The 26397-nt window shown below is 58.6% G+C and overlaps 1 protein-coding gene across 5 annotated transcripts; it reads left to right on the forward strand.

Moving 5' to 3' along the window:
* Positions 1-8040: 8040 nt before the first annotated feature.
* CIB2 (calcium and integrin binding family member 2) lies at positions 8041-26365 on the forward strand. Of its 5 annotated transcripts, none has more exons than XM_019460492.2 (7): positions 8041-8268; positions 12573-12607; positions 13797-13913; positions 20650-20761; positions 22621-22717; positions 25401-25596; positions 25786-26365. In XM_019460492.2, the coding sequence occupies exons 1-7, from the start codon at positions 8218-8220 to the stop codon at positions 25805-25807; spliced, it is 630 nt and encodes a 209-aa protein (XP_019316037.1). In that variant the 5' UTR covers positions 8041-8217; the 3' UTR covers positions 25808-26365. The 5 variants fall into 5 exon arrangements, with proteins under 5 accessions (XP_019316037.1, XP_019316036.1, XP_019316039.1 ...); XM_019460491.2 differs by having other exon boundaries at positions 8046-8268; positions 22621-22768; XM_019460494.2 differs by lacking the exon at positions 13797-13913 and having other exon boundaries at positions 8052-8268; positions 22621-22768.
* The last annotated feature ends 32 nt before the right edge of the window (positions 26366-26397 follow it).

A 26397-nucleotide genomic window follows, 5' to 3' on the forward strand; every position in this document is an offset into this window, starting at 1 on the left:
CCTCCTCTCCCTGCCCTGCCAGGGCTCAGTCCGGAGGGGAGCCGCCCCCGCGCCCAGAGAGGTGATGAATCGGGGCGGGGGGCGGGAATGACGCCAAAGGCCTCGGGGATAAAATAATCTGCAGCTACGTCTGTGGCCTGGTCAGGGCAGAGGGATTTCGCCAACCTCCCGCCGGCCCTTCCTGTCCTCTGACCTGGCAGTCCTGCCCTGAAGAGTTCACAGACCCTCGCCTCCATCCCCATCCTGCCCTGCCCCGCCCCCCCCCCCCCCCCCCCCCCCCCCCGCTCAGGTGCGACCTGACCACCCTTCCTCCCCACAGTCCGCCCTCAAGCACAGCTGCATCCAGGGACCAGCCTGGCTCCCCAACCCCTGGCTCCCCCTCGCAGTCACCACTCACCGCTATTTTCAGCCATAGTGTCCCGCCACTCCTTCCAGCCCCACTGTCCTGGAGCACCAGCCAAGTAGGACTGCTGGCCAGCCCCCAAATGCTTCCCATGGTTTACTTGCCCCATGCTCATGTCATTCTGACTGTCCGACTGCCCTTTTGCCCCCGTTTCCACCTGCTGAAATTCCAGCCACTTGTTAAGACAGCTCGGATGTTGGTTCCTTTGGGAAGCACCCACTACCTGCCCACCTATCCCTCTCCCTACTCAGGACCCCCATCCCCCACCCCAGCGCCAACACTTGGTTCCCACCTCCCCGCTCCTGGGGACCTTATGGCATTCTCTCCTGCTACGTGTCTTTGAGAAGATCTTCCTCAAGCCCAGAGAGGATCTCTCATGGCTTTGCTTCTGGAACCGAAAACAGCACATCCAGCTGCTCAGTGACTTTGAGACAAAGATTGAAGGACTTTCTCCAGTCCATATCCAATCTTCACATCAACCCCATGAGGAAACCGAGGCACAGTGAGTAGCAGTGATGGCGGCATTACACTGGGACGCCTGATTACTGAGACAGTTCTCCTAACTGCTAAGTTTCTGTGAGGGGCCATGCAGTTCAACAACGGCTTCCCAAGAGAAGTCCTATCAGGTGCTGGGTGAGGACGAGTAATGAATACGCCCAGGCCTACCCTCCAAGTCTAGTGAGGGAGAAACACAGAAATTCAGTGACAGGTGCTTGAAGGGGTTTGGACCGGGTGGGGCTGGCTGGGGAAGATCCCGTCCTGGAGATGGTGTTTAAAGCAGTCCTTGAGGAGGTAAGATGTCAGCAGCCTGAGATGGGGTCCGAACGGACCGGTGCCAGCAAAGACTTGGAGGCAGGAAAGCGTTGAATCCTCACAAGCTTAGGTTCTCAGACTGAAACAGCCCTCAGAGGTCGCCCGGTGCAGCCCCCATGGCAAGGTGCTCCCTGCTTCCCGAGCAGCTGGAGAGACGTCATCTGGGAGCCCCTCCCTCGATGGGCCACAGGTTCCAGAACTGCTCATAGACGTTCTGGCATTCCTCCAACATGCAGGCCAGTGTCCCCTGGACAAGCCCCTTTGTCCTGTGCTGGCATTTGGGAGCGCCCAGACGTGCCATCAGCAAGGCATGTTGGGACCAAGGTATGCTTGCCACTCAGGAGAAGGATCTGGAAGGTGTGTCCTTGTTTGTGACTACAGCACTACCCCCGTCCAGGGGTGCTGTACTCTACAAAATGGTTTTAATCAAGGTGGTGACCTTTAAATTAATAAATCAGCAAAATACATTATATTTATTCACATGCTAAATGCTTCTTTTTGCTTTTTTACAAAAGGAACACAAATTTTTTTCAGTAGAGTTTCCCTAATTTATTTTCCTAAATATTAGAACTTTAGTAAATAAATGGGCAAGGGACCCGAACAATCCTTTCACAGCCAAAGAAACCAAGAAACTTTTAACCAGCCTTAACCATAATCAAGTACATGCAAAATTTTTAAAAGTTAGAAACTTCTTTGGCCCTTTTATTAGAAAGTATGGATAAAATGCTCATGTCCTCTACGGTCTAATTGGTGGTGAAACGGCTACACTCTGAGTTCTGGCTGGCTCCCAAATACTGTACCGCCACCACCTTTCTGGAAACAGTTCAGTGTGTCTCAAGACTTCTGTGTCTTCACTCTTTCACCTCGTACGTAAATCCATTCCTGAGAATCAGTCCCTCGAAAAACCCCACAAAGATACTCATTATAGGGTTGTCTATAATATTGTTAATTGAAAGAAAAGCAGTCTTCATGATTAACGAGGGAATGGTCATGATTTAGGGTAAAGAATCGAGTGGAGCGCTGCACCGCCCTCAGAGGTGACCGTTGGGAAGACTCTTCGGCATCTTGGTAATTCTTTACGGTTCAATAGTCAGAAAAAATACATCGAAACTGAACGTGTCTTCTGTGCTCCGTCACCTCTTTCTACGTGTGAGCGATGACGAGCGGGAACCAGCTCCCTCACTCAGCCTTCCTCTCCGTGAAATGCAGCTCCAGTCTCCCAGGTGCCCAGGTCAGAAGACCTGAGGGTCAGCTCTGTTTTTTGAGGTTGAGCTACAGGCAGATGCTCCCCGCCTTCCCAGGTCTAAGCCAGAGTCCTCTCTGGGCAGAACGAGGGCAATAGCATGCACGCTGGTCTCCCTGCTTCCCCCTGCCCCTCACAGTCCGTGTCCTGCCTTAGGGGTCCTGTTAAAGCAGGAGACAAATACACCGTCCTCTGCTCAGAACAGCCAGCGACATCTGTCCCTTGGAGTAAAAGCCAGCGCTCTGACCATGGTGCCTCAGGCCCTAAGTAGTCTGCTCTTGCTTCCCGCCCCCCATGGCCCAGATGGGGGGTTTTCCCCACGACAGGCAACTCTGCAGCACCAGCTGGGTGTCCTACCGCGTAACTCGATTCTGACGCCATCTTTCCGGAGCTGTCACATCCCGAGGACCAAGGGCTCAGTCCTGTAAGACTGTCCCCATGACAGCACTGGGTGCAGGTAGTCCCTCCTGCCTCTGACAGTCAGCTGCCAACACGACCTGCCCGCATTCCCCTCCTTGGGTCCGGTTCCTTTGCCAGAGTGGCCCCCCGAGCTCAGGGAAACTCTTCACCGGTGTATTAAGGGGTGCGCCGAAGGGCGCAGGTGAACAGCCAGATGCAGAGATACAGAGGGCGGGGTCTGGGAGGGTCCCGGGCACAGGAGCTTCCGTCCCTGTGGACTTGGTGTGCGTCACCCCCCGGCGCATGGGCGTGTTCACCAATCCGGAAGCTCCCCAAACCTCAGGCGTGTGCGACTCTTACGGAGGTTTCATCATGTAGGCATGATCAATGACTAACTCTGCTTCCAGCCTCTCTCTTCTCCAGAGGATGGGCAGGGGGTGGAAATTCGAAACTTCTGATCATGGCTGGACTTTTCTTTTGACCAGACCCCTCCAGGAGCCCACCCGGGGTCACCTCATTAGAACAAAGGACACTCCTATCCCTCACGAAGTTGCAAAGGTTTCTTTCGGGGGCCCTGTGTCAGGAAAGCGGGGGCTGGAAAACTACAGGCCACGGGTGAGCTCTGGCCCACGGCCTCCTCTAAGCTAAGGAGTTACGGAATTGCTTTCACACTTACACTTTTAAAAGTGTATAAAATCAACAAGTTCATAAAAATCGGTAACACTTTGTGAGACTTCAATTATATAAATTGGAGTCGCAGTGTCGCTAAGTAATGTCTTGCTGGAACACCGCCAAGCCCGTGTGTTTGGTGGCCGCATCCACAGTAGAGGGGAGTAGATGTACCAGAGGCCGTGGCTGTGGGGCCAGCAAAGCCTGAACTCTTTCCCATCTGGCCCAAACAGAAAAGGCTCACTGAACCATACAGTAATGATGCTCAGACATTTTGGTCTCAAGACTATTTCTCATTCTTAAAATTTGAGGACCCAAACTTTGGTAATACAGATTATTAATATTTATCGTATTAGAAGTTAAAGCTGCACATGACCCCCAATAGCTATTTTAAACATATGTTTTAAACAATTATAACAATAAACCCGCCATGTGCTAGCTTAGTGCACATATTTCTACGGAAAATAATATCTTTAAAGACGTAAACATTTAGTGAGAAGAGTGGCGTTGTTTCACATGTTGGCAAATGTCTTTAAAGCCTGGCTTAATTTAGCGGAAGGCCGCTGGATTCTCGTGTCTGCTGCTTCGTTCAGCCTGCTGCAGCACCGTGCGTGAAACTTCTGGAGAATTCCACCGTGCACTTGTGAGAAGATGAGAGTGAAAACAGCGAACGATGTTTTACATTGTGGAAATAATAATGCCGACCTCACAGACCTTCTGTCAAGATCCCGGCGACCGTGCTTGGAGGGCAGCTGCCCGGAGGCGAGCAGACTTTCCCCAGAAGCCCACACTCCAGAGGCTCGTCCTCCAGTGCCTCTGCGGTGTGAAGCCATCCCAGCAGTGGAGGATCCTCTCACTAGCAAAATGGATGGGCAAAGTGCCTGGCCTGGCTCAGACAGCGGTGCCCCAAGTGTGTTAGGTGCCGCCCACGGGCCTCTCCTCTCCCACGGACAGAGCGCGAGACTCCATGGGCTCTGGTCTTAAAGGACCACGTGGCCTCGGGGTCAGGCTGCTGAGCGAGGGCACGGTGACCTGATCCCGAGTCGAAGGTTGTGTGGATCCTGATCCTTGAATACTGTTGCTTCCGCTTTGGACTGAGTCAGCGCCTGTTATGACACCTAAAAGGACAGGTATGCAGTCCACTGTGCTCACCGAGCAGGTTACGTAGCCGCTGAGGACCTCCTTGCTAATAGGTGACGGTCCACGGCGCAGAATTCAGCCTGAGACTTCTCGCGTCGCCTCAGCCGCCCCGCTCCAACAGCAAAGCTCCGCTCATCTGCCGCTCGCCACCGGAGCTGACTCAGATCCACGGCAAAACTGAGTCCGGTGGTGAGTGCCCTGCCCTGGTCATTTCCTGACAGATACACCACAGTGATCCCAGAGTGATGGGGATACAGTGCTACAGGTAGGGGCTCTGGCTGGAGCAGGCTGTGCTGAGGGGTGAGTACGGGTAGGGAAGGAGGGGGTCACGGATGTCCCCGAGGATTTTAAAGGCACCTGGAAGGACAGTTTGCAGGAAGTCACCATCAGGTCGGTCCCGTTCTCAAGCACCTGGGAGCCTCCCACATCCAGAATGTCTTCTGGCAGAGGGTCCGGAACAGGCCCACTGGGGCCATTCGGGGAGAAGGTGGGCTCACCTCATTTGCCGTGCACTAAAGGGCTTGGTCTCTTGATCCTCCAGCGGGAAAACCTTCTCCACGTCAGAATATTTGGGGAGTTACTTGATTCATCGTGTGAACAGGCCCAGGAAATGCAGGCTTTTAAAGAATGTTGATTCGCTATTTACCAAGACCGTGTCCTAGACCCTGGGGATAGAGCCAGATAAGAAGTGCTGCAGCCGTCCTGAACCCTAGTGTTGGAGAGGAAACAACACCTGCCCCCTCCAAAAGACACAGCCCCAGGCTGTGTATGCATCCGTCCCAAAGTAGTAAGATCTATGTGTGAAATGCTGGAGATACGGGGAAATGAGGAGACAAACTGTCCAATGCTAGGACTGAGTTAGATTAAGTAGGCGGTTGCAGGGGTATGTGTATGAGATTGAGGTGGACCCAGTAACCGCTCCCAGAATATAAATTGCAGCTTGGGAGAGGCCAAGATGACAAGTGCTCTGTGCCCAGAGATAAGACTTCCGGGAGGAATGAGGTTTGAATGGCCACTAAGATAGAGAAGCCGAGATAGTGGTAGCACGTTCCAGGAGGGGCCCCCCCGAGGCGGGACAGCAAAGGCCGGGTCTGCGGGAGGCGTCTTCACCGTAGAAGACATCCCGCCCAGGCCTCGGGCCCGGGGCAGCGTCTCCGTCCCCGTCATAGAGGTCCCCTCAGTCTCCAAGTCGTAGAAGACTACTTGCAGACCAAGGACATTTCATCACAAAGAATGGCACCTAGTGCAGGAGGAAGGACAGGAAAGAGGGATAGAGATCCGTGTTTCACTGTGTAAGTTCACTCCTTGGGTTTTGATCCCTCGCGTTTTCCGTCCAACTTTTAAACTTTATGGAAGGAGTCAGAAATGAAAAAAGCCAACGTTTAATGAGTGCTTGCAAAGTGCCAGGCGCCACCATGGGACCCTCAGCTCCCTCTCGGCATACCTTCTCGGGGCGTGTCATTTATAAGACGGCGGCTGACTAGGAGTCGAGCTCCCGGAAGCAGTGGTAACCCCGTGTTCCCATCATCGTGTAATCAAGACTTAAATCCACCTGTTACCAACGGAGCAGCTCTTCTCTGAGACTATTGCTTCATCTGTGAAATGGGCGATAAGGCCAACTCTACAGACTTAAGAGGCGTGGATAAAATGTTTTGTGTTGCCCCTTCCTTGCTGGGTGGCTCCGGGCAGGTCACTCTGCCTCTCTGAGCCCAGGCTTTCTCAACTGTAACATGGGACTGTAACTTGCCCTCCTCACGGCACTGCTGTAATAGTTTAGGACAGAGGGCCTCCTCCACTATTGCCATTGCAATAGTGATCACGGAGGTTGTAAGGGAACTTTCACAGGGGTGTGAAGACAGAATCAAAGAACTGAAAAGCCAGTCTTCTTCACAGAGGTTCTGGCTTCTCTGCATGGAGCGCGTGTCACACAAATATGCAGCGTGTTAGACAATGTACCCAGGCGGGATCTGAACACTGAATTCCGGCTCACTCATGGGCAGTGTGGCGTCGAAGATGACGAGAAGGAGACGTGTAACAGTGACTGTGTGGTCTAAGGGGGCTCCCGTCTCCCCAGCTCTCTCACACGGGAGAAAAGGGAGGCACAGAGAGACTCTTACAAAGGTGTCTCTGCTCTAAAATTCCACAGTCTCTGAATTACTGGTCACATAGCCTGCCTTCTTTCCCACGGCTGAGACCCCATCGCACGTCTTCTGAATTGCTTCCTGCCCTTCTGATCGCCTCTCGTGACTCTTTGGATTTGAACAGGGTGGCTTGTTCTGTTTAGCAGATAGCTGCTGTTCTCACCTGAAGGTGGCAAAATGTTAGGTAAACCCCAAACAGGAACCTCAGGTAAAAGGAACATGTAGAAACACCTGGGAAATCTGCCAAACTCGGAGCCTCTAACCTCCAGCGATGATTCTCAAAGTGTGGTCGGGGCCAGCAGCACCAGCAACACCTGGGATCTTGTTAGACCCCCACATTCTGGGCCGTCCCAGACATACTAAATCAGAAACTCTGGGGGTGGAGCCTCCCACGTGCTTAAAGAAAGGAACCATCTATTTTTAAAGCATAACATGCTGAGTTCATGGAAGTCCAGGTGTGGAACAGCAGGCTGAGTCAGCACCTGAGTCCAGCCCAGTCCCGCTGCTTCCCAGCTGTAGGACCTGGAGTGTTACTGATCCTCTCTCAGCCTGTTTCCCCACCTATAAAATGCAGATAATGCCAGTAGAATCAACCGTCCTGGGGTTGGAAATAACACATGTATGGGTGGGATTCCTGGAAGGACTTAGCAGTGGCTCTGTTCGCTGTGGTCTTTGGCATTTGCTTAGAAGTCCCAGGTGAGGCGCCTGGGTGGCTCAGTCGGTGTAGGAACCCTCTTGATTTCGGCTCAGGCCATGATTCCAGGATTGTGGGATGGAGCCCAGTGACCATCTGCACTGAGCCTAGAGTCGGCTTGGGATTCTCTCTCCCTCTGTCCCCCTCTCCTGCTCGCGCACGCGCTCTGTCTCTAAAACAAATAAATAAAGATTTTAAAAGTTCCTGGCCTTTGTCACACTTCACTGGACACGGTAAGTCCTGTAAATCCTCCTCGGTCTCGTGTGCAGCCAAAGATGCAAAGAAAGGCTAGTGAATCCTGTCCGGCTAAGGAACCCAGAGGGCCCGAGATGCACACACTCCTCCCCCCCGCGCAGAGGCCAGAGGTCCGCTCACCTGCAAAGAAAGGCCAACTCACTGACCCATCCTTTGCAGCGGAGGGCCGGCCCGCCGAGCCAGGAGTCCTGGCCCCGCCCAGCAGGGAGTTCTGGCCCCGCCCAGCTGGAGGTCCCGGCTGCGCCCCGCCCCAATCCTGGCCCCGCCCAGCCGGAAGTGAGGCGGGGAGAGGCCGGGCAGCCCCTCCCGCGGAGGGAAGGGGCCGCCCCCTGACGGGGTGGGCGCACCGCACCGCGGGGCGGGGTCGCCCGGCCTCTCCCCGCCCGGCTCCCGTCGCACTCCCGCCTCCGGGTGGCCGCGGGCTCGGGCTCGGCGCCCGGACGACGGCGCGGCGACCGCCATGGGCAACAAGCAGACCATCTTCACGGAGGAGCAGCTGGACAACTACCAGGTGAGCCGGCGCCCGCCCTCCCCTGCTTTTGGCTGCGTGCCCAGGCCCCCAAAGCCAGTTACTGGGTTCGGACTCTGCCCCTGCCTTCAGGTAGGAGCGTGACCTTGGGATGTGACTTGCAGCCTCAGTTTCCCCACCCTTGCGTTGATAGCGCTTTCCTCGCGGTAGCCGTTCCTTTTCATCCCCGTTTAGCCTCCATACTCTTGGCCCCTCGCTGGCCTCGAACCCCTCCCCAGACACCTGTCCCAGCGCCCACCTTGGCACGGAGTTGGAGGGTCATGAAACGTGGGCTGCAGGGAGGGTCCCCGATCCCAGGAATCAGCCCAGGAGAATGAGTCTCTGCAGAGCAGAAATGACCTGGGGGCCTGTCCGGGTGGGGAGTGAGGTGTATCAGACCCCAAGTCAGATTTACGTTGGGGGTGTCCTGTTTACCCGTTTGGGGTCTCTACCTCTGGCCCCAGCATGGAAATAATTGGAGCAAGAAGGCAGGCCATGTGCCCGTTCCCACGCCCCCCTGCAAGGTCCCTCAGCCCCCAGCAGCCACCTGCTAAGACCCTCCTAGCACCTGCTGCCTCCAGAGCCAGGAAACTGCCCAGATCCGAGGCCCCGAAGCCCTTCTGCCATGGGGAGGCTTGTGTGGTTGCAGGATGAAGCCCAGCCCCCTGACTTGATGGGGCCCTGGCCAGCCTCCGGGGCTCCTTCCCTGCCCTGTGTGCGGCAGCCACCCCCGGGCTGTCGCTGGCCTCCTTCCTCCCTCCCTTTGCCCATGCTCTGGGACGCCCCTTCAGATTTCCCTCATCCTTCAAGACCCAACTGGGACGCCTCTGCCCGACTCCCCTGGTCAGAGGGGGACTGCTTGGAGTGTGCTGTGGGAGAGAGGCACATCGGCAGTGTCTCCTGTGGCTGCCTGTTGCCTTCATGAATATTTCTTTTGGTAATGGGCCTGAAGTGTGAATCCTCTGAGGCCCCTTCTCCTCGGAAACGCTGGCCGTCAATAATGGTTATCAGCTCCATGTGAGGCCCTGAGAAGGACCAGGAAGCCACATTCATGGAGCACTGCTGTGTGCCAGGCATTGGAACGGATACCCTCTAGGATCCTCACGATGGGGCGGATTATCAGCCCCATTTCACAGAAGAGTAGACAAAGGCCGAGGAGCCACTCAGTGCCTGGCACAGTCCAGGCTCAAACTGGAATTTGAATCCGTTAATCCAAGGCTCACTGCTTTTGTTTGGGGGCAGGGCCTGTGTGTGCTCTTTGTCCCGGAGAGGTCAACCTTGGCCTCGTGAGAGTACGATGTGCTCCAGGGAAGGAGGGTACTAGTGGTCCGTGGCAGACCCGGAGGGAAGGGGAACTTTTGCTCTGCAAGATTCAGAGAGAAAGCAGTGCTTGAGCAGGGCCTTTGAAAGGTAGGCCCCCGCAGGCCCAGAAGGAGGCGTCTGGGTGGAGGGGAGCACGGGGGTGAAGGCTGGGGGGTGGCACAGGCAAGCAGGCGGACCCTGCCCAGAAGTGAAGCGTAGCCCCATGGGGGTGGGGAGCCTGAGTTTCCGCTCACACCAGCCTAGCGTTGGGTTACACTTGGGAGCCAGTCCCAGTGCTGGGTTGTGATCCTCCACCAGAGCCGGGCAGGGTGGGAGGAATGAGAGCTGACGCAACCTGAGAGCCCCAGTCTCCCGCCCTCTGCGCTCCATCCAGCCTCACGCCTGCCAGGCTCCCAGTTACGGCCCCCTTTCCCCAGTCCTCAGGTGCCAGTGATTCCCAAGTTCAGGTTTCTTTCCAGACTTCTCTGCCCTCCAGATCAATCTCCCAGACTCCTCAGACTGCAGAGCAGGGCTCCCAGCCTCCCTCAGAACCCACCACTGCTCCTCTGGCCGTTCAAGTCTCACAGGCAGCCCACATTTTCAGTTAAGAGCAAGCCCTGTGACTCACCTGGGGACCCCCTCCTCTGTCTCCACCCAAGGATCCAAGGCAAGACAAGACACTTAGAATCTGAGTACAAAACCTTATTCTCTGCCAACACTGCCGGAATCCTGAGAAGACTTTACGGTACTTGCCGCGCTCACCCCCTAGGAGCTGCCTCCCTGGGATGAGGTCCAAGCAAGGTCAACAGAAGAAAAAGCAAAACGTTAGTGGGTGAGCAGGTTCGTGGCAGTCTGGTGGTAATGTTGAAAACCTACAAACAGCTGCTGCCACGTGTTCAGGACGAGGAGAAAGTTCGGTTAAGCAGGGCCAATGCCTTTTGTGAGACATCCTGCAGCCAGTGAAGCGTGTGGAGGGCTTACATGGGAAGACCTGTTCCTCGTCCCGGAGCCCTGTGTCGAGCACCCATGGCGCTGGATGTGGAGTACACGGCCGGGGCAGGACATGAAACGGTCAGTGGACGTGGTCATGGCTGGACTCTACAGTCTGTGGACTGCGGTCAAGAAGCAAAAGCCCCAGGTTGCAGTCAGCCCTCTGGGCTGCGTGTGCAACTTAGAGCAAGCTATTCAACTTCACCGAACCTCGGTTTTCCCATCTGTAGAGTGGGGAGATAATGCCTGCCTGCCTCCCCCCCCTCCCCCCACCATGGGCTAGGGACAAGGGTTGAACAAAATTGGATAACCAGAGCCCCCACGGACCAGGCCTGTGGTGATCACGGACGGGGTGGGGTGTGGTTCTCAGCCTGGGCTGCACGTTGCAGTCATGGAATGTCTCTGCAAACTCTGATGCCAGGCTCCACCCCAGGTGATTCTGCTCCAGAGCTGAGGGCCTCGTTTTAGCAACAGCATCACTGCGGGTGGAGCATCTTGGAAAGATTTGGATTCCTGGGCCCCACCCCCAGAATTTCTGGTGCAGCAGGTCTGGAGTGGAGCCTGAGAACCTGCATTTGCACTAAGTCCCCAGGTGATACTGGTGCGGCCAGTCCTGGAACCACACCTTGAGGACGGTTGATGTAGACAGGTGTAAGTGGTTGTGATAAGGGACCAGGGTCCTTTCGCTCGTAGGGCCTTTGGGTCAGGACCTAGATATTTCCTTTTCAACCCAGGGCATGGGAGAAAGGAGAGCAGAGGGGAAGAGGGGAGGCCAGGGCCTCTCCCTGTCCCTGGTTATGCCGACACCCCCACCAGGCAGGTTGGGAGGGGCCGAGGAGGGTCTGTGCCTGAAGACTCAGCTAGGCTGCCTTTGGGGCCTGCTCCAGGGTCTTCAGGAAATCCGTCCCCGCCTGAGTCGGAGACAGGGACTCCGAGCTTGGTGAGGGTGGGGGCAGAGGAGCTATTGCCTAGGGCAAAGCCTGGCCCCCTAGGACAAGTCCCTGGGGTCCGAGAAGGGCAGGGCGGCCAGCGGGCCTTTGGCCTAACTCCTGGGCGGCAGACTGGGTGACAGGGGACCCGGAAGTTCCCACTGGCTCCCCCTTTCCAGCCCTCCCACGGGCACCTCCTCTCTGGGCTTCCTGAGTGTGCGGCACAGCTGCGCCGGTGCCCAGGGACTCCGGGTCTCACGCGGGGCAGGCCTGGCTGGCTGCAAGCCTGGGCCGCGGCTGTGAGCCCCTGGTCAGCACATCCCCAGGGGCAACGGCGGCGAGGGCAGGGGGGCCAGGGCCAGGATAAGCACAAAAGCCCTTCATCCCTGGGGTGTTTTTGCCTCCATACGTCACACCGTGGCCAGACACCACAGCCGCCGCCACCAGGCAGGCCGGCCCGTGGACAGAGGCAGGTCACACAGACAAGGCAGGACACCGGAGACCAGTTTATAACTGGGCGACCTTAGGACCCGAGCGCTGCCCCCACCCTGAGGATCCTAGCCGCTGCCCCCTGCCTCCTCCTCCCCTCGCTTCCGCTCACCTGGCCTCCACCGCCTCCCCGTGTGACCCCCTCTATTCCTGTGGCTTCAGATGCCACGTAGATGCCGGTGTTTCCCCAGCCTGTGTGCCCGGGGCCTTCCATCTCTGTGCCTGGGACACATGGCACATGACGCGGGGCACCGATCTCGCGCTGCAGTGTGGATGGCGCCCCCTGCAGCTGAGACCCTGCCGGCCTTACCTCCTGACTGGTCTCCCAGCCCCTTTCCCCGCCGTCCCACAGAGCAGACTACAAGTCAGTGCCATCCACCTCTGGCTCGTCCCCCTGCCTGTGCGTGCACGCCCCCAAGGCTGCCCCACAGACCCCCACACCATGCTGCAGTTCCCTGGGCCAGGCCACAGCTTCAGGAGGTGGCTTCCCGGCCACCAGGCTGCTCTCTGCCCAGGCCGAGGCGGTTCCCGAGAGGTCCCGAGGGAAAGCGGGGCGTGGGCCCTGCGGCGGACTGTGTGTGTGTTTTCCCTTCACAGGACTGCACCTTCTTCAATAAGAAGGACATCCTCAAGTAAGTGTGGCCTGCGGTTCGCCCGCTGGAGCTGGGCCGGGCACCTCGCGTGGGCTGGCTGCACGGGCTGGGACCGAGGGGGGCATCTGCCTGTCGGGAGCCAAGCGCAGGCCGCTGTGAGCTGGAGAACTTCCCACCCCGCCCGGCGCCCAGACCCTTCTGCCAGGAACCAAGTGTCTCCGTCTTGCGTGCCCGGCTCTCTGGGGGGCCGTTTCAGGCACGTTTTCATTTTATCCTCCCTGCGACCTTGTAACAGGAAAACCTTTTGTCCCTACTTGGCTGTGGGGCCTGAAGACCTGGCCTCTGACTCCAGGCCCCTTGCTGGTTATTTGACCGTGTCCGGAGATCTGTCAGACTCGGGGTCCCTGAAATGCCCTCTGGCTCCAGCCCTGATGTCCCTCTGCCCTGGGAGGCCCAGAAGTCAAGGGCCTGGCCTGCATGCCCCCAGCATGCTTGAGCTGCCTGCCAGGGGCTCTTCCCTTTCCGGGACAACTCCTTTCTTTGGGATGGAGGAGGCGGGCTTTGAGGGAAGAGAGGAAGGGGGTTGGCAGCCTTGGAGCCCCAGGCCCAGGCAGTGAGCACGACCCACAGGATGCCGGGCCCGGCCTCTCACGGGCCCTGTGCCTGAGCTACCAGGTGGCGTTAAAAGCCGGCGAGGTCACAGGACCGCTTTCCCCGGAGGCCGATGGGCGGGCTGGGGCTAGAGCCTGTAGCAGCTTCCCAGGCGAGCTGTGCTTTGTCACTGTCCTGACCACTCCGCTCACACGGGCAGCTCCCTCCGCCTTTCCCCTCTGCCCCGGACACTCTTCAGCCTGCCCCCGGGTAGACAGGGGTCCCCACTTCTCCACCTTGGAGAGGCGGGGTGACGGGCCGAGCCCCGGCTGTGGCATCAGCAGACCTGGGCCCTACTCCCGCATCCTAGCTGTGTGGCCCCGGGCAAGCTTCGAGCCTCAGCCTCGCTTCTTCTGTAAAGTGGGGGCGGGGACACTTACCTCACGGCAGGGCTGAGAGGCGGGAGCACCAGGGCGCGGTGTTTGCACAGTGGGATTTGGTCTGTGACTTGAATGACGTGTGGGGTGGGGACCCCGTCCGGACGGGGTGGCCCTCAGAGCCGTAACGACAGCCGTTGCCGGTGGCGTCCTGGGCACCGACCCTCACCGAAGCCTCACCATGTTCATCCTCTGTGCAGGGCCCCCGCCTCTGGAGAGGCCACACCCCGGCTGCTCGTCCTCCGAGGCCCGGGCTCATTCCTGCTCTGGCAGCGGAAGCTTGTCTCCGCTGCCCGGCGGCCCCTTCTTCACCTCTGGTACCCACCTCGTTCCCGTGCCCCCTTCCAGACCCACCTCCGTGGTCGTCCATGCCACCCCAGCTCATGTGTCCTGCTCGTGTCCCCTGTGTCACTGCTCTTATAGTGTCCTGGATGCTCCAGGGGCTCCTGGCTCATGTGCTTGGCTCCCCCTGAAGTCGCAGTCAGCCGGGCCCCAGCCTCCCCGCCCCGTAATTGGGCGCAGCACCTGGTAACCCCCAGTGAGCGCTTGAAGACCACGTGGGCGAAGAAGGAGTAGGCTTGGCCATGAGAGAACATTCCAGGCCAGGAGCAGCAGGGCCAAGGACACAGGTCTGCTTCACCCCATGCCCACCTCCAGTGGTCTCACTGAGAGCAGCAAGGTTGCCCGTGGTACGGGCACGTGGCACGAAGGCCAGACATTAGACTAAACATGGCAGGTCTTTGGGGTGTCCCTTGTCCCCTGGCAAGTGGCGAGCCCCAGGCAGATGGGGGGATGCCCCGCAGTCCTGGCCTGCCCAACTCTGAACCCTTCAGCACCCCAGCCTCTGTAGCTCGACCCAGAGCCCAGGCCGGGCCTGGGGTCCAGACACGGGTAGGATCCCTTCTGGCCGCTGGATGCCCCTTCCTGCTTGTCCCGTCCCTGGTTCATTCAGGCTCTGCCACTGTGTTAACACTCACTGGGGACCCAAGGGACCAGACCCGGTGCTTTTTCTGCAAAGTGGTCATGTCAGGAGGAGGGGGCGGGGGATGGAGCGCCTGCTGTGGGTCATTCCCTGTCTCTGCACTGTCCCCCCGCCCCCAGCAGGCCCCTGTGTTCAGCACAACACAGGGCCGCTTGGGGTTTTATGGCCCACCCGTGCACCCTCGGCAGGGGTGGTGAGAGCAGGCAGCACGTGGGATTGTGGCCCCTGGAGGAACCACGATAGCTGCGTTCCATTTTGGCCCCTTCTCTTTTCTCCAACCTTCTCTCTGGGCCCCAGCGAGGGCCAGTGAAGCCTACCAGGGACTGACCACCCCTGCCGGGTGAGCCCTCTCCGCCATTCACACCTCAGGTCCAGGCAGGGCAACCGGGGCCCGGAGCCCAGCTCGGCAGCGTGCGGCAGGCCGTCGGCAGAGCCGGGCCCCGGCCCGCCTGGTGAGCTGCCCCCAGCCCTGGCCCGGTGGGTGGCGCGGAGGAAACCCGAGCACAGGTTCTCCTTGCAGCGGCCCTGGGTCACGATAACCATCGGCGGTCCCCCCCCCACCTCCCCCGCCACCGCCACGTGGATTCAGTTACTCGCATGACCTTTTCCACCCTCACGCGGAGCCCTGTTCCTAGCAGGTCCCAGGTGGCACTCTGACTGCCCTCTGCCCCCCGTGGGCCTGTGCTCCTCGGTGAGGGGACCCGAGTCCTTGCCCCCCGGTGCAGAGAGGCCCTCAAGCTAGCACCGCAGAGTGTTGCCCTGCGTCAGTGTTTCGTACCTTGGTTTCTCAACGTGCTGAACACTCTGTGGGCTCTGTTTTAATTACTTTAAGCTTTTTATTTCATATGTGATACGTGATGACCACAGAGAAATTCGAAAACAGAGGCGCCTGGGGGGCTCAGTCAGGTGAGCATCTGACTCTTGGTTTTGTCTCAGGTCATGGTCTCACGGTTCATGAGTTCGAGCCCCGTGTCGGGCTCTGTGCTGACAGTGCGGATCCTGCTTGGGATTCTCTCTCTCCGTCTCTCTGCCCCTCCCTGCTCACTCTCTCTCTCTCTCTCAAAGTGAGTAAATAAACATTAAAAAAAAATCAGAAATAAAGCCAGTCGAGAGAAGACAAAAATTACTTGTAACCCCATCACTTGGCGGTGATGAGCGTTGATGTTTTGCTGTGTATCGTGTCAGTATTTTTCCTCTGTGTTTATCAAAAATGTGTCTCATGTTGTTTTATAATGTGCTTAAAATTGCTTTTCCTTAAGCAAACTTTAAAAATAGGTTTAAAAACATGGTCTTGCCACATCCTTAATTCATTTGGCTGGACGCGTAGGTTTCAGCACTTGGCCATTGTAATTAGTCTTGTGACAGCACGGCTGTGCCCCACACCCCTGCGGTAAATTTCTTTTTTCTTCTTTTTGTTTTAAACTTTTTTTAACGTTTATTTATTTTTGAGAGAAAGAGAGACAGAGTATGAGTGGGGGAGGGACAGAGAGAGAGGGAGACACAGAATCGGAAACAGGCTCCAGGTTCTGAGCTGTCAGCACAGAGGCCGATGGAGGGCCTCGAACCTACGAACCGTGAGACCATGACCTAAGCAGAAGTCGGCCGCTTAACTGACTGAGCCACCCGGGCGCCCCTGGGATAAGTTCCTAACAGATTTCTGAATTGAAAGGTATAGATCTTTCTTTCTTTCTTTCTTTCTTTCTTTCTTTCTTTCTTTCTCTCTCTCTCTGTCTCTGTCTCTCTTTCTCTCTTTCTCTCTTTCTCTCTCTCTCTCTCTCTCTCTCTCTCTCTCTTTCTTTCTTGGTATAGACATTCTTAAGGCTTTTGATTTTTACTGCTAAATTGCCCCCCACCCCTGAGAGCGCTTTTGAACCATCTGCTCTGCCAGCTGCCCTGCGTGAGGTCCCGTCTCCCTCCTTCCTCAGTCACGCTGGCCGTTGCGTCTTTGTCTTCCGTTCCCCCAGTCATTTACTGACTGCCCCGGGGTTCTAGCCCACAGTCGGGCCCACCCACGCGGTGGTGGCTTTCGGGGGACTCTGCAGGAACCGCCGCTCATTGGCCCGGAACAGTCCAGACTTTTCGTGTCCTGTTTTCACTTGTAAGTTTTGGCAACCCAAGTTTGGATTACTGTTTCAATTTAATTTAATTATATGTACGTGAGCGCTGAGCCCAAATGCGGACCACCAACCAGTCTGCGACTTCCAGAAGAATCCGCTTCTCCCAGTGATTTCAAATGCTCTTTGTCGTGGACTGTCCTCACACCCGTGCTGCGCCGTGTCCGTGCCGCTCTGGTCCGCGAGGTGACCGGCTGTCCCCTCAGACTCTGTTGTCACAGCTGAGGGGCAGACGCCCCCCCCCCCCCCGGGTGCCCTCTTTCAGGCCCGCCCCCCCTCCCACACTGGTGCTTTCACACAGACTTTTGAATCTGGTCGGCAAGTTCTTTGTTTCGTTTTCTAATTTAATTATTTTTTTAAATTTACATCCAAGTTAGTATATAGCGAAGCAATGATTTCAGGAGTAGATTCCTTAATGCCCCTTCCCCATTTAGCCCATCCCCCCTCCCACAATCCCTCTAGTAACCCTCAGTTTGTTTCCCATATTTATGAACCTCTTCTGTTTTGTCCCCCTCCCTGTTTTTATATTATTTTCGCTTCCCTTCCCTTCTGTTCATCTGTCTTGTCTCTTAAAGTCCTCATATGAGTGAAGTCATGTGATGTTTGTCTTTCGCTGACTGACTAGCATAATCCCCCCAGTTCCATCCACGTAGTTGCAAATGCCAAGATTTCATTCTTTTTGATTGTGGTCGGCAAGTTCTCAAACAAACCGCTGCAGGTTTCAGTTAGGATCGTCTTCATTTGGCAGAAATGTGGAGACAGGAAATAGAGGCACTTACCTTGCCACCCAGATACTTTACATCTTTTTACACACTTGGTTTTCATACTTAGTTGTTGTTGGGGGGGGTGATTTTTTTTCCTATTGTGATTTAGGTCTTTTATATCTTATTTTCGAATAGGCTGATGCTGGTACATAGAAAACTATTTTGAGGGCACCTGGGTGGCTCAGTCAGTTAAGTAGCTGACTTCAACTCAGGTCATGACCTCATGGTTCGTGGGTTCGAGCCCCTTGTTGGGTTCTGTGCTGACAACTCAGAGCCTGGAGCCTGCTTCGGATTCTGTGTCTCCCTCTCTCTCTGCCCGTCCCCGGACTCATGCTCTGTCTCTCTCTGTCTCAAAAATAAATAAAACATTAAAAAAAAGAAAACTATTTTGTGCAAAAGGGCTACTGAGCCCTTTCTCATTCAAATAGTTTTTTAACTGATTATTTTTGGTTTTCTGGCAAATAATAATTCTCCTTTCCAATACTTAAATATGCCGTCTCTTCCCGCACTGACCACCGTGGCCAGCGGTCACGGGGCGATGCCGTGTAGCGGTGGTGATAGGCGGCCTCCGGCTTTTCTGGGGATGGCTCTGGTGTGGTGTGGGGTGTTGATTTGGGGTAGAGCATCCCTTTGTTTCTGTTTTACTGAGGATTTTAAGCTTTATTATTGATAAAATTACTACTTAAAAATATATTTTAGTGACCACTTTACAAATTCAAGCAGTTTGGGAGCAGGTGAAGTGACAAGTGAAAGCTGGCCCCTTCTTCTCGCTCCTATCTGCCCCCACCTTGCAGGGGCCAACAGCATAAATGTGTGGTGCATATTTTGGCCTTTATTCCTGTGTCCATACACCCATCAGGTCATAAATGTAGCTACCAACTTGACAAAACAATTTTTTTGCCGATTAATACGATTCGTAGTCACAGATTTTCGAAGGGTCAGTCCAACGGCGTATTCCTGGCTTAAATCCTACACGGTCTGAATGTGTCACTCTCTCAATACCGTGGGACTTGATTTATCAATATTTCACGAGAGTTTTGCATCTGTGTGCGCGTCGTGGGTCCCTTTTGGATGCCACCCGTCGGGTTCTGCGAGCAAGGTTCTTACTAAGTTTCTGAAATGAACGGGGAGGCGCCTCCCCGACTGCTCCGGACTCCGGGGAGTTGAAGCAGCACAGGTGTGACTTCTGCCCCGGGGTCTTAGGACAGGGCCAGCATGCCCTGTACTGGGACGGGGTGACTGTTCGGTTTCCCCACAGTGATTCAGCCTTCCAAATTCTGAGTCCGCCTTAGAAAAAATAAGTAAATAAAATAGCAGGGTCACCTTAGTCCTGGCGTCAGGGCAGGAGTCGGCCCTCCCGCCCCAGGGGACACCCCAGTCTGCCAGCGCTCGGCCCTCTCCCCACCTCCCTGGTGGGGTGCCCCTGGCGGGCAGGCAGCTGAGGGCCAGGTGGCCTTGCTAATGCCATCCTCCCTGACCCCGCAAGTGTGAGGACAGCAGGACAGCCCCCATTCGCTGATAGGGAGGTCCGTGGGGGTCCGACCTCAGTCTGCCGTGTGGCTCGTGCTGCGGCCACCCTACATGCCTTTGGAGGTGGAGGGCAATGCCCACGGCACCCAGCATCACACCCCACATGTCAAAGGTCAAGGGCAGGGTGAAATGTAACAGAAGTTTAGCACGTCTGTCAAGTACGCGAAGCCAGCTGTGTAAATTGTGATATGCAAGTGCTGGTTCTGTGTTTGGGGACAGTAAACAAGGACAGGTTTTTCCTCAACTCGGAGCGAGAGCGAAGATAGGCCTCGAATGCCCCTGGCGGAGAGTCCTGGCCCCATGCTGTCACTCGGGTATCTGCTGACGAGGGTCGGGCTTTGGGATTTCCCTCCAGCCCTGTGTTTCCCAGTGGTGGCGCTTCTGTGCGATTCTGGACGTTCGTGGGGACTTGCGTCTGGGGGAGTGGCCTCATGGCGTTTTGCTCTGCGTTCACCCCGCCCATGCGGAGCCAGGGCGGCCTGAGAGAGACACCAGCATCCGCCTCCCAGGGTGGTTGAGGGATTAAACTGAGTCATCCACACGGGGGAATCGACCCAGAGCCTGGCACAGAGTGAGGACTCGCTAAACGGGGCTGGCGTTACGTGTGCACCGGGCAGGTAGTAGAGTGCTTGGCCGGAGAGGGCTGCGGGCCTGTTGCGGGCGCCTGGGGTGTGTCAGTGGGCCAGCCACTTAGAACACTGGCTTTAGGGGAGTGGGCCAGGCAGGGCGGGGGCTCTGGGGATGCTTTAGTCCAATTCCCAAGAGTCCTAGGCCCCCCCTTGGGTGGGTCACCCGCCTCAGCCCCTGGTCGGTGCCCCCTGAACTCATCCCCCCATCTGGCAGCACGTCTTGGACACGATTTCATCTGACCTGAGCTGCATTTGTGTGGGGCGGGACTTGGGGGCTATTCTCCCAGATGTTAGGGGCAGAAGAAGACTGAATAACGGAGGATGGGCCTCCCCGGGAGCTAGGGGCAGGAGGTCCCACACCCTGGAGGGTCCTCGAGTCGTTCAGGCCAGCTTGTGTCCTGGGGCCACCTGAGCACTGACCGGGCTGCCGCTGCCGGCAGGGTGGGAGGTGGGAGTGACTGGGGCCCTGGCAGGGCCTGCCTGTGGGCGTGAGTGCCGCCGGCGGCTATTCCAGAGACCCAACCCTCAGAGCCTGCTTGGGACCCAGCAGCAAACGGCCGGGGCTCGACAGCTTAAGGACTGGGGAGGAGGGGTAAATGCCCTGGATCTCCGGGCCTTCGTTCCAGCCACGTCCCTTGTACTTCCAGTTGTGTGGCCCCGGACAGACGGCTCTTAACCTCTTCAGGCCTCAGTTTGCCACGCTGAGAGCTGGGAGCGCAGCTCACCTGTGTGCACAGCCGAGGGCAGAATTAATGGGGCGACACCGCTGGCATACAGAAGGCCTTTATGGGGCCCAGAGAGGGAACACGGAGACCTGGGGGTGGGGGACACGACCCGGTTATCAGCATGGGGGCCTGCTGCCCCCCCTCCCAGGCCCCACTTCCTGTGCTCAGAGCAAGGCCATGGGGCCTGTGCGGAGCGGGGGGCTGGGTGCAGGTGGGGCAGCATCGGCCGAGAGGAACTCAGGGGATGCACCCCCCCCCCCCCCCCCCCCCCCCCCCCCGCCCAGCTCTTTCCCTCTGCCTCCCTCGCAGGTTGCACGCACGGTTCTACGAGCTGGCCCCCAACCTCGTCCCCATGGACTATAGGAAGAGCCCCATCGTCCATGTGCCCATGAGCCTCATCATCCAGATGCCAGAGCTCCGGGTACGACAGAGGCCGCTGCTGCTGGGCAGGTGGGCTGGGGGGCAGGCAGCGGAGGCACCCAGACCTGGTGGAAGCCGGCTCAGCCCTTGGTGGCTGTGTGGTCCTGAGAGGATCACTGGACCTCTCTGTGCCTGTTTCCTCCCCTGTACTCTCTGAATAAATGCGCCACATGTGTGGGGACTGCATACGGGTGGTCAGTGCTGCCCTATAGTCTGTGTCATCTGCTTGCCCCTTTGTGACACGGCTGGTCATCTGTGCATGGCTGACCTTATGTCTGCTTTTCTAGATTCCTCTGTCTCCCTGTCTGGCATTACCCTCTCTAGCACGGCTATCCACACCATCACTTCTCAGACTTGAACGTGCACAGGGCTGCCTGCAGATCTTGTCAGGGTCAGCAGGTCTGGGCCAGGAGGTCAGGGTCAGCGGGTCAAGGTCAGAAGGTCTGGGCCAGCAGGTCTGGGTGAGCAGGTCAGGGCCAACAGATCAAGGCCAGCAGGTCAGGGTCAGCAGGTCTGAGCCAGCAAGTCAAGGTCAGCAGGTCTGGGCCAGGAGGTCAGTGTCAGGGCCATCAGGCCAGAGCCAGCAGGTGTGGGTCAGCAGGTCAGGGCCAGCAGGTCAAGGTCAGGAGGTCAGGGTCAGGGCCAGCAGCTCTGAGCCAGCAGGTCAGAGCCAGCAGGTGTGGGTCAGCATGTCTGGGCCAGCAGGTGTGGGTCAGCAGGTCAGGGCTAGGAGGTCTGGGCCAGCAGGTCAATGTCAGGAGGTCAGGGTCAGGGTCAGCAGGTCAGAGCCACCAGGTGTGGGTCAGCAGGTCAAGGTCAGCAGGTCTGGGTCAAGAGTTCAGGGTCAGGGCCAGCAGGTCAGAGCCAGCATGTGTGGGTCAGCAGGTCGGGGCCAGCAGGTCAAGGTCAGGAGGTCAGGGCCAGCAGGTGTGAGTCAGCAGGTCGGGGCCGGCAGGTCAAGGTCAGCCGGTCTGGGCCAGCAGGTGGGCACTAAGATTCTGTTTTGCAGCATGTTCCCAGGTGAGGCTGTACCTGCTGGACGCCACACCACATGGGTATTTGACACAAAGGTTTCATTTCACGAGCTCCTTGCCTGTAGTACGTCGAGGGCAGTCCCGCAGTAGGGAAGGTTGGCTTTCGGGGCACAACTCCACACAGCTGTGCAACTCTGCCAGCAGCCCCCTGCCAGCCCTTGGGTGTGTGTTCCCGGGGTCAGGGCACCACGTGGCAGCCACTCCGGCGCCTCTGTCCCAAGGGGTAGTGAGGCACCGGCCTGGCCACGGCTCAGAGGGTCCCTGGAGGGGTGGGCAGTCTGGCAGCAGCCCCTCGGCTGTTCCAGAGCCTCCTGGGCTCAGCACGGAGTGGGGGCTCCAGGAAACATGAGCCCCCAGAGACCTGGGATCAGAGGGAGGAGTCGGGTGTGGCTCCCCGGAGGAGGGGCCCCCTGGAGCTGATCGAGGCCCGGGGTCTGACTGCTTGTCCGGGCTCATTTCTCCGAGCCTTTGGGGCCCCACTTCTGCGTGGCAGGACCCTGGCCTGACCTCACATAGCCAAGGGCTGCCTGCGCCCTGGGCCTCCTCTTCTCCTCCCATGGTGGCAGGCACCCCTGTGCACCCGTTGGGGCAGTGGGGAGCACACCTTGGCCCTGCTCCGTGCAGGTCTGAGCGATGGGTGGGACACGAAGTGCGGTGCCTGGACTGGCATCCACACCTTCCGTGCTGTGTCTGCCCTCACAAACCAGTCACGCAGGTGTGGTGGTTCCCACTTTGCGGGTGGGACGGGGTGGAGGGTTGCTCGGGGTCAGGTCACTCGTCCAGGGTCACCCTGCACCCACACAACCACTGTGGCTGTTTCCTCCAGGAGAACCCCTTCAAGGAAAGGATCGTAGAGGCTTTTTCAGAGGATGGCGAGGGCAACCTCACCTTCAACGACTTTGTGGACATGTTCTCCGTGCTCTGTGAGTCGGCTCCCCGTGAGCTCAAAGCAAACTATGCCTTCAAGATCTACGGTAGGGCCCTCGGGCTGCGTGCTGGTGGTGGGGGTGCTCCCCTCAGGGGCTGCTGGTGTTGGGGGGGCTCCCCTCGGGGACTGTGTGCTGGTGGTGGGGGTGCTCCCCTCGGGGGCTGTGTGCTGGTGGTGGGGGTGCTCCCCTCGGGGGTTGCTGGTGTTGGGGGGGCTCCCCTCGGGGGCTGTGTGCTGGTGGTGGGGGTGCTCCCCTCGGGGGCTGCTGGTATTGGGGGTGTTCCCCTCGGGGACTGCTGGTGTGGAGGGTGCTCCCCTCGGGCTGCGAGCTAGTGGTGGGGGTGCTCCCCTCAGGGACTGTGTGCTGGTGGTGGGGGTGCTCCCCTTGGGGGCTGCTGGTATTGGGGGTGCTCCCCTCGGGGACTGCTGGTGTGGAGGGTGCTCCCCTCGAGCTGCGAGCTAGTGGTGGGGGTGCTCCCCTCAGGCTGAGTGCTGGTGGTGGGGGTGCTCCCCTCAGGGGCTGCGTGCTGGTGGTGGGGGTGCTCCCCTCGGGCTGAGTGCTGGTGGTGGGGGTGCTCCCCTCGGGCTGTGCGCTGCTGGTGGTGGGGTGCTGAGGGACCCCGGGAGAGTGCCTGACCTGTGGGGACAGATAGTGTGTGAGGGCACCAGGGGTCCTGGGGGGGAGGGAGGTCCTGGTTCCCTGGGGGCGGGGCGGTGTCCCTGGATAGGACAAGTGGGGGTGGGCGTGCCCAGTGGAGGGAATGGCAAGGACGTGCCGGGCTTGGGGAGGTGAGACGCACCCAGGTGGTGTGAGCCCAGGGAGGTCACAGGACAGGCTGTGAGGAGCCAGCCGAGGAGTCTGAATCTGGTGCCCAGGACTACGGGGCCACTGCAGGATTCCAGGTAGGGCAGGACAGTTCTGGGCTCCGGAGAGGTCACTGGGCGTCCTAGAGGTGTGAACTGGAGACCAGGGGCGGGGGAGGGCGCCTCTGCCAGGCAGGGAGGTTCCCAGGCCCCTGGAGGCGGAGGTGGGCCGCCTGACTTCTCACCCCAGCCCCGCCTATGACAGTGGTCACACGGCCACCAGAGGGCGCTGGACCCCCAGAGGAGAGAACCTCCTGAGCTGGGCCTGCCCAGGGCCGGTGGTCCTCAGTCCTCAGGGAACACTGAGGCCCAGGGAAGGGCTGGGACCCATCGTGGACCAGAGGAGCCGTGGGCAGACCTCCTGTCCCAGCACCTTGGATCAGCTGGTGGCTCCCGGGCCTCTCAGGCTTTTTCACTTTGTTGTAGTCAGCTTGTCCGTTTCAGAGGCCTGGTCTGGGTCCACGCATGCACCCCTGTGTGCGCACATCAGAAAGACCGCAGCTCGTCTACCCTCCAGTCCCGGGGCCCCGACATCGCTCCCGGGGAAGGCTGTTGTCTGCCAGCCGGGGGGGGTGGGGGCGCAGCCGGGCAGGAGGGGCAGGTCCCTTGCTGCCCTGCTTCCGGACAGAGGGGGTTTGGTGCTGGGGAGAATCAGGGCCTGACTTCCGGCGAGGGTCACCACCCCCCCACCCCTGCCTCAGCTTGTGCACGTGAAACGGGCACAGGAATCCAGCCAGCAGCCCGCACATCTGCACAGGGCTTGCTGGGCGCCCCTGTGGGGCGGAGATGAGTCCCACCCCTGCCTGTCCCAGAGGCGGTGCTGTGGGCAGCGGCGAGACGCTGGGGTCCAGTGCTGACCGGGGGATGTCACTGCAGGACCCCAGTGCTTCATCCTTGCACAATGGGGACTCTGCTGGACCTGCCAATCAGCTTGTGTTTGGTGGGAGGTGAGGGGGGGGCATGAGGCGGAGCACGTGGTGTCCCCCCAGCAGCCACACTCTTCATCACCGTCAGCGTCTGGGTGCGGCCCGTGCAGGGGGCTCAGCAGGAGGAGCCCGGAGGTCTAGAAAGCCCCCTGAAGGTGGTGTTTGAGCTGAAACTTGAAGGACCAACGGGAATTTGCAGGACAGACAAGTGGGGGACGGTCTGGGCGGAAGAAGGGCAGACATCTGGGAGCTAGGCTGGAGACTGGGGCACATGTCGGGGTCACTGCCGTGATCACATGCCTCTCTGAGCTGTGCGGCTGTGCCGTGGGCAGCGGAATCAAACCGTGTGCCCGGCTCTGTGCGCAATGGCCAGCCTGGGCCTCCCTCCGAAGGGCTTCTGAGTCCTGATGCCCGTGGTGCCGGGCGGTGCAGGGGGGGCGGGGGGTGGGGCACCTGCGGGAGGCTGCAGGGTGCAGCTTAGGGAAGGGTGTGCTTACTGGCCAACAGGCTCGGCTGGCGGCCAGTTCCCCCTCCAAGCCACCCTCAGACCTGGATTCGGTCACTTGGCCTTTCTGGGCCTCAGTTTCCTCCGCTCCGGGGGGGAGGGGGGGACACAGGGCCTGCTGTGGGGTGCGGCCGGGAGGTCCTGGTGTCCCCACAAGCCTCAGATTCAGACTCTGAAGTGTCTCAGACCAGGTTTGTACCTGTGGACATTGTGGGGACTCGACAGGGTCATAGATGTTGACTTGGCGGATGTGGTGTCCGTCTTGTGCCCCCTTGGCCCCCGTCGGCCAGGCACAGGGTCCGGGGGCCCCGGAGAGTGAACGGGCTGAGGGCCGTGGGGTGCCGGGCGGGACCCCTGGCCTGAGCACCTCCACCCGCCCCCAGACTTCAACACAGACAACTTCATCTGCAAGGAGGACCTAACGCGGACACTGGCCCGGCTCACCAAGTCTGAGCTGGACGAGGACGAGGTGGTGCTCGTGTGCGACAAGGTCATCGAGGAGGCCGACCTGGACGGGGACGGCAAGCTGGGCTTCGCCGACTTTGAGGACATGATCGCCAAGGCCCCCGACTTCCTCAGGTGTGGCCCTGCGGCCGTGGCTGGGGGCTGGGGTCCCGGGGACAGCTGGGTGTCCAGCTTTCTGCCTGTCCTTGGAGTTGCTCAGTTGTGTCCTCTGCACCCTCCCTAAGGGACCGTCCAGCACGGGCCAGGGGCCTGTTGGCGTTCCACCGAGGGGCCCTCACCCAGACAGCCCTCCTCTCTTTCTAGCACCTTCCACATCCGGATCTGAGGACACTGCTGAGGGTGCGGGGCCCAGAAGCTGACCCTCTGGCTCTGCTGTCTACACAAGTGACCTCCAAGCTGCCCGGAAAAGACGCTATGGCCTCTGGGGTCATACCAACATTTCCTTGGCCCTTTCAGCAAAAAATCCTTAACCAGGGAAGGGGGGTGTGAGGGCAGGGCCCTTCCCAGACCCCAGACCCCACCACAGGCCCTCCTCCGTCCCCCCCGAGCTCCCCAGACCCTCATCCTCTCCCCACCGGAAATGGCTGCACCGAGGGGGGAAGGCACAGGCCTTGCGGGGCAGGGGATACGGACGCGTCCCGGTGCTGGGCAGGCGTCCTGGTCGCCCAGGGCAAAGTGAAAAATGAAAGAGACCAAGGTTTTATGAGCTGCGCGGTCTTTCTCCAGAACCCAGTGCGAAGCTGTGTGGACGCTGGGCAGAGGGCTCCATCCCTGTCCCCGGCGCTGGGCACCGAGACAGAATTCCCCGAGACAGAATCCTCACTGGTGCGTGCTGTCCACACACTGGTGAAGTTCTGGGAGTAAAGCACTTTTGCATCCCTGTGCTCTGCCTGCCATCATTAGGACGTGCTCAGT

The sequence above is a fragment of the Panthera pardus genome, unplaced genomic scaffold, assembly GCF_024362965.1.
Source record: "Panthera pardus isolate Hobbes unplaced genomic scaffold, ASM2436296v1 HiC_scaffold_23, whole genome shotgun sequence".
NCBI lineage: Eukaryota > Metazoa > Chordata > Mammalia > Carnivora > Felidae > Panthera > Panthera pardus.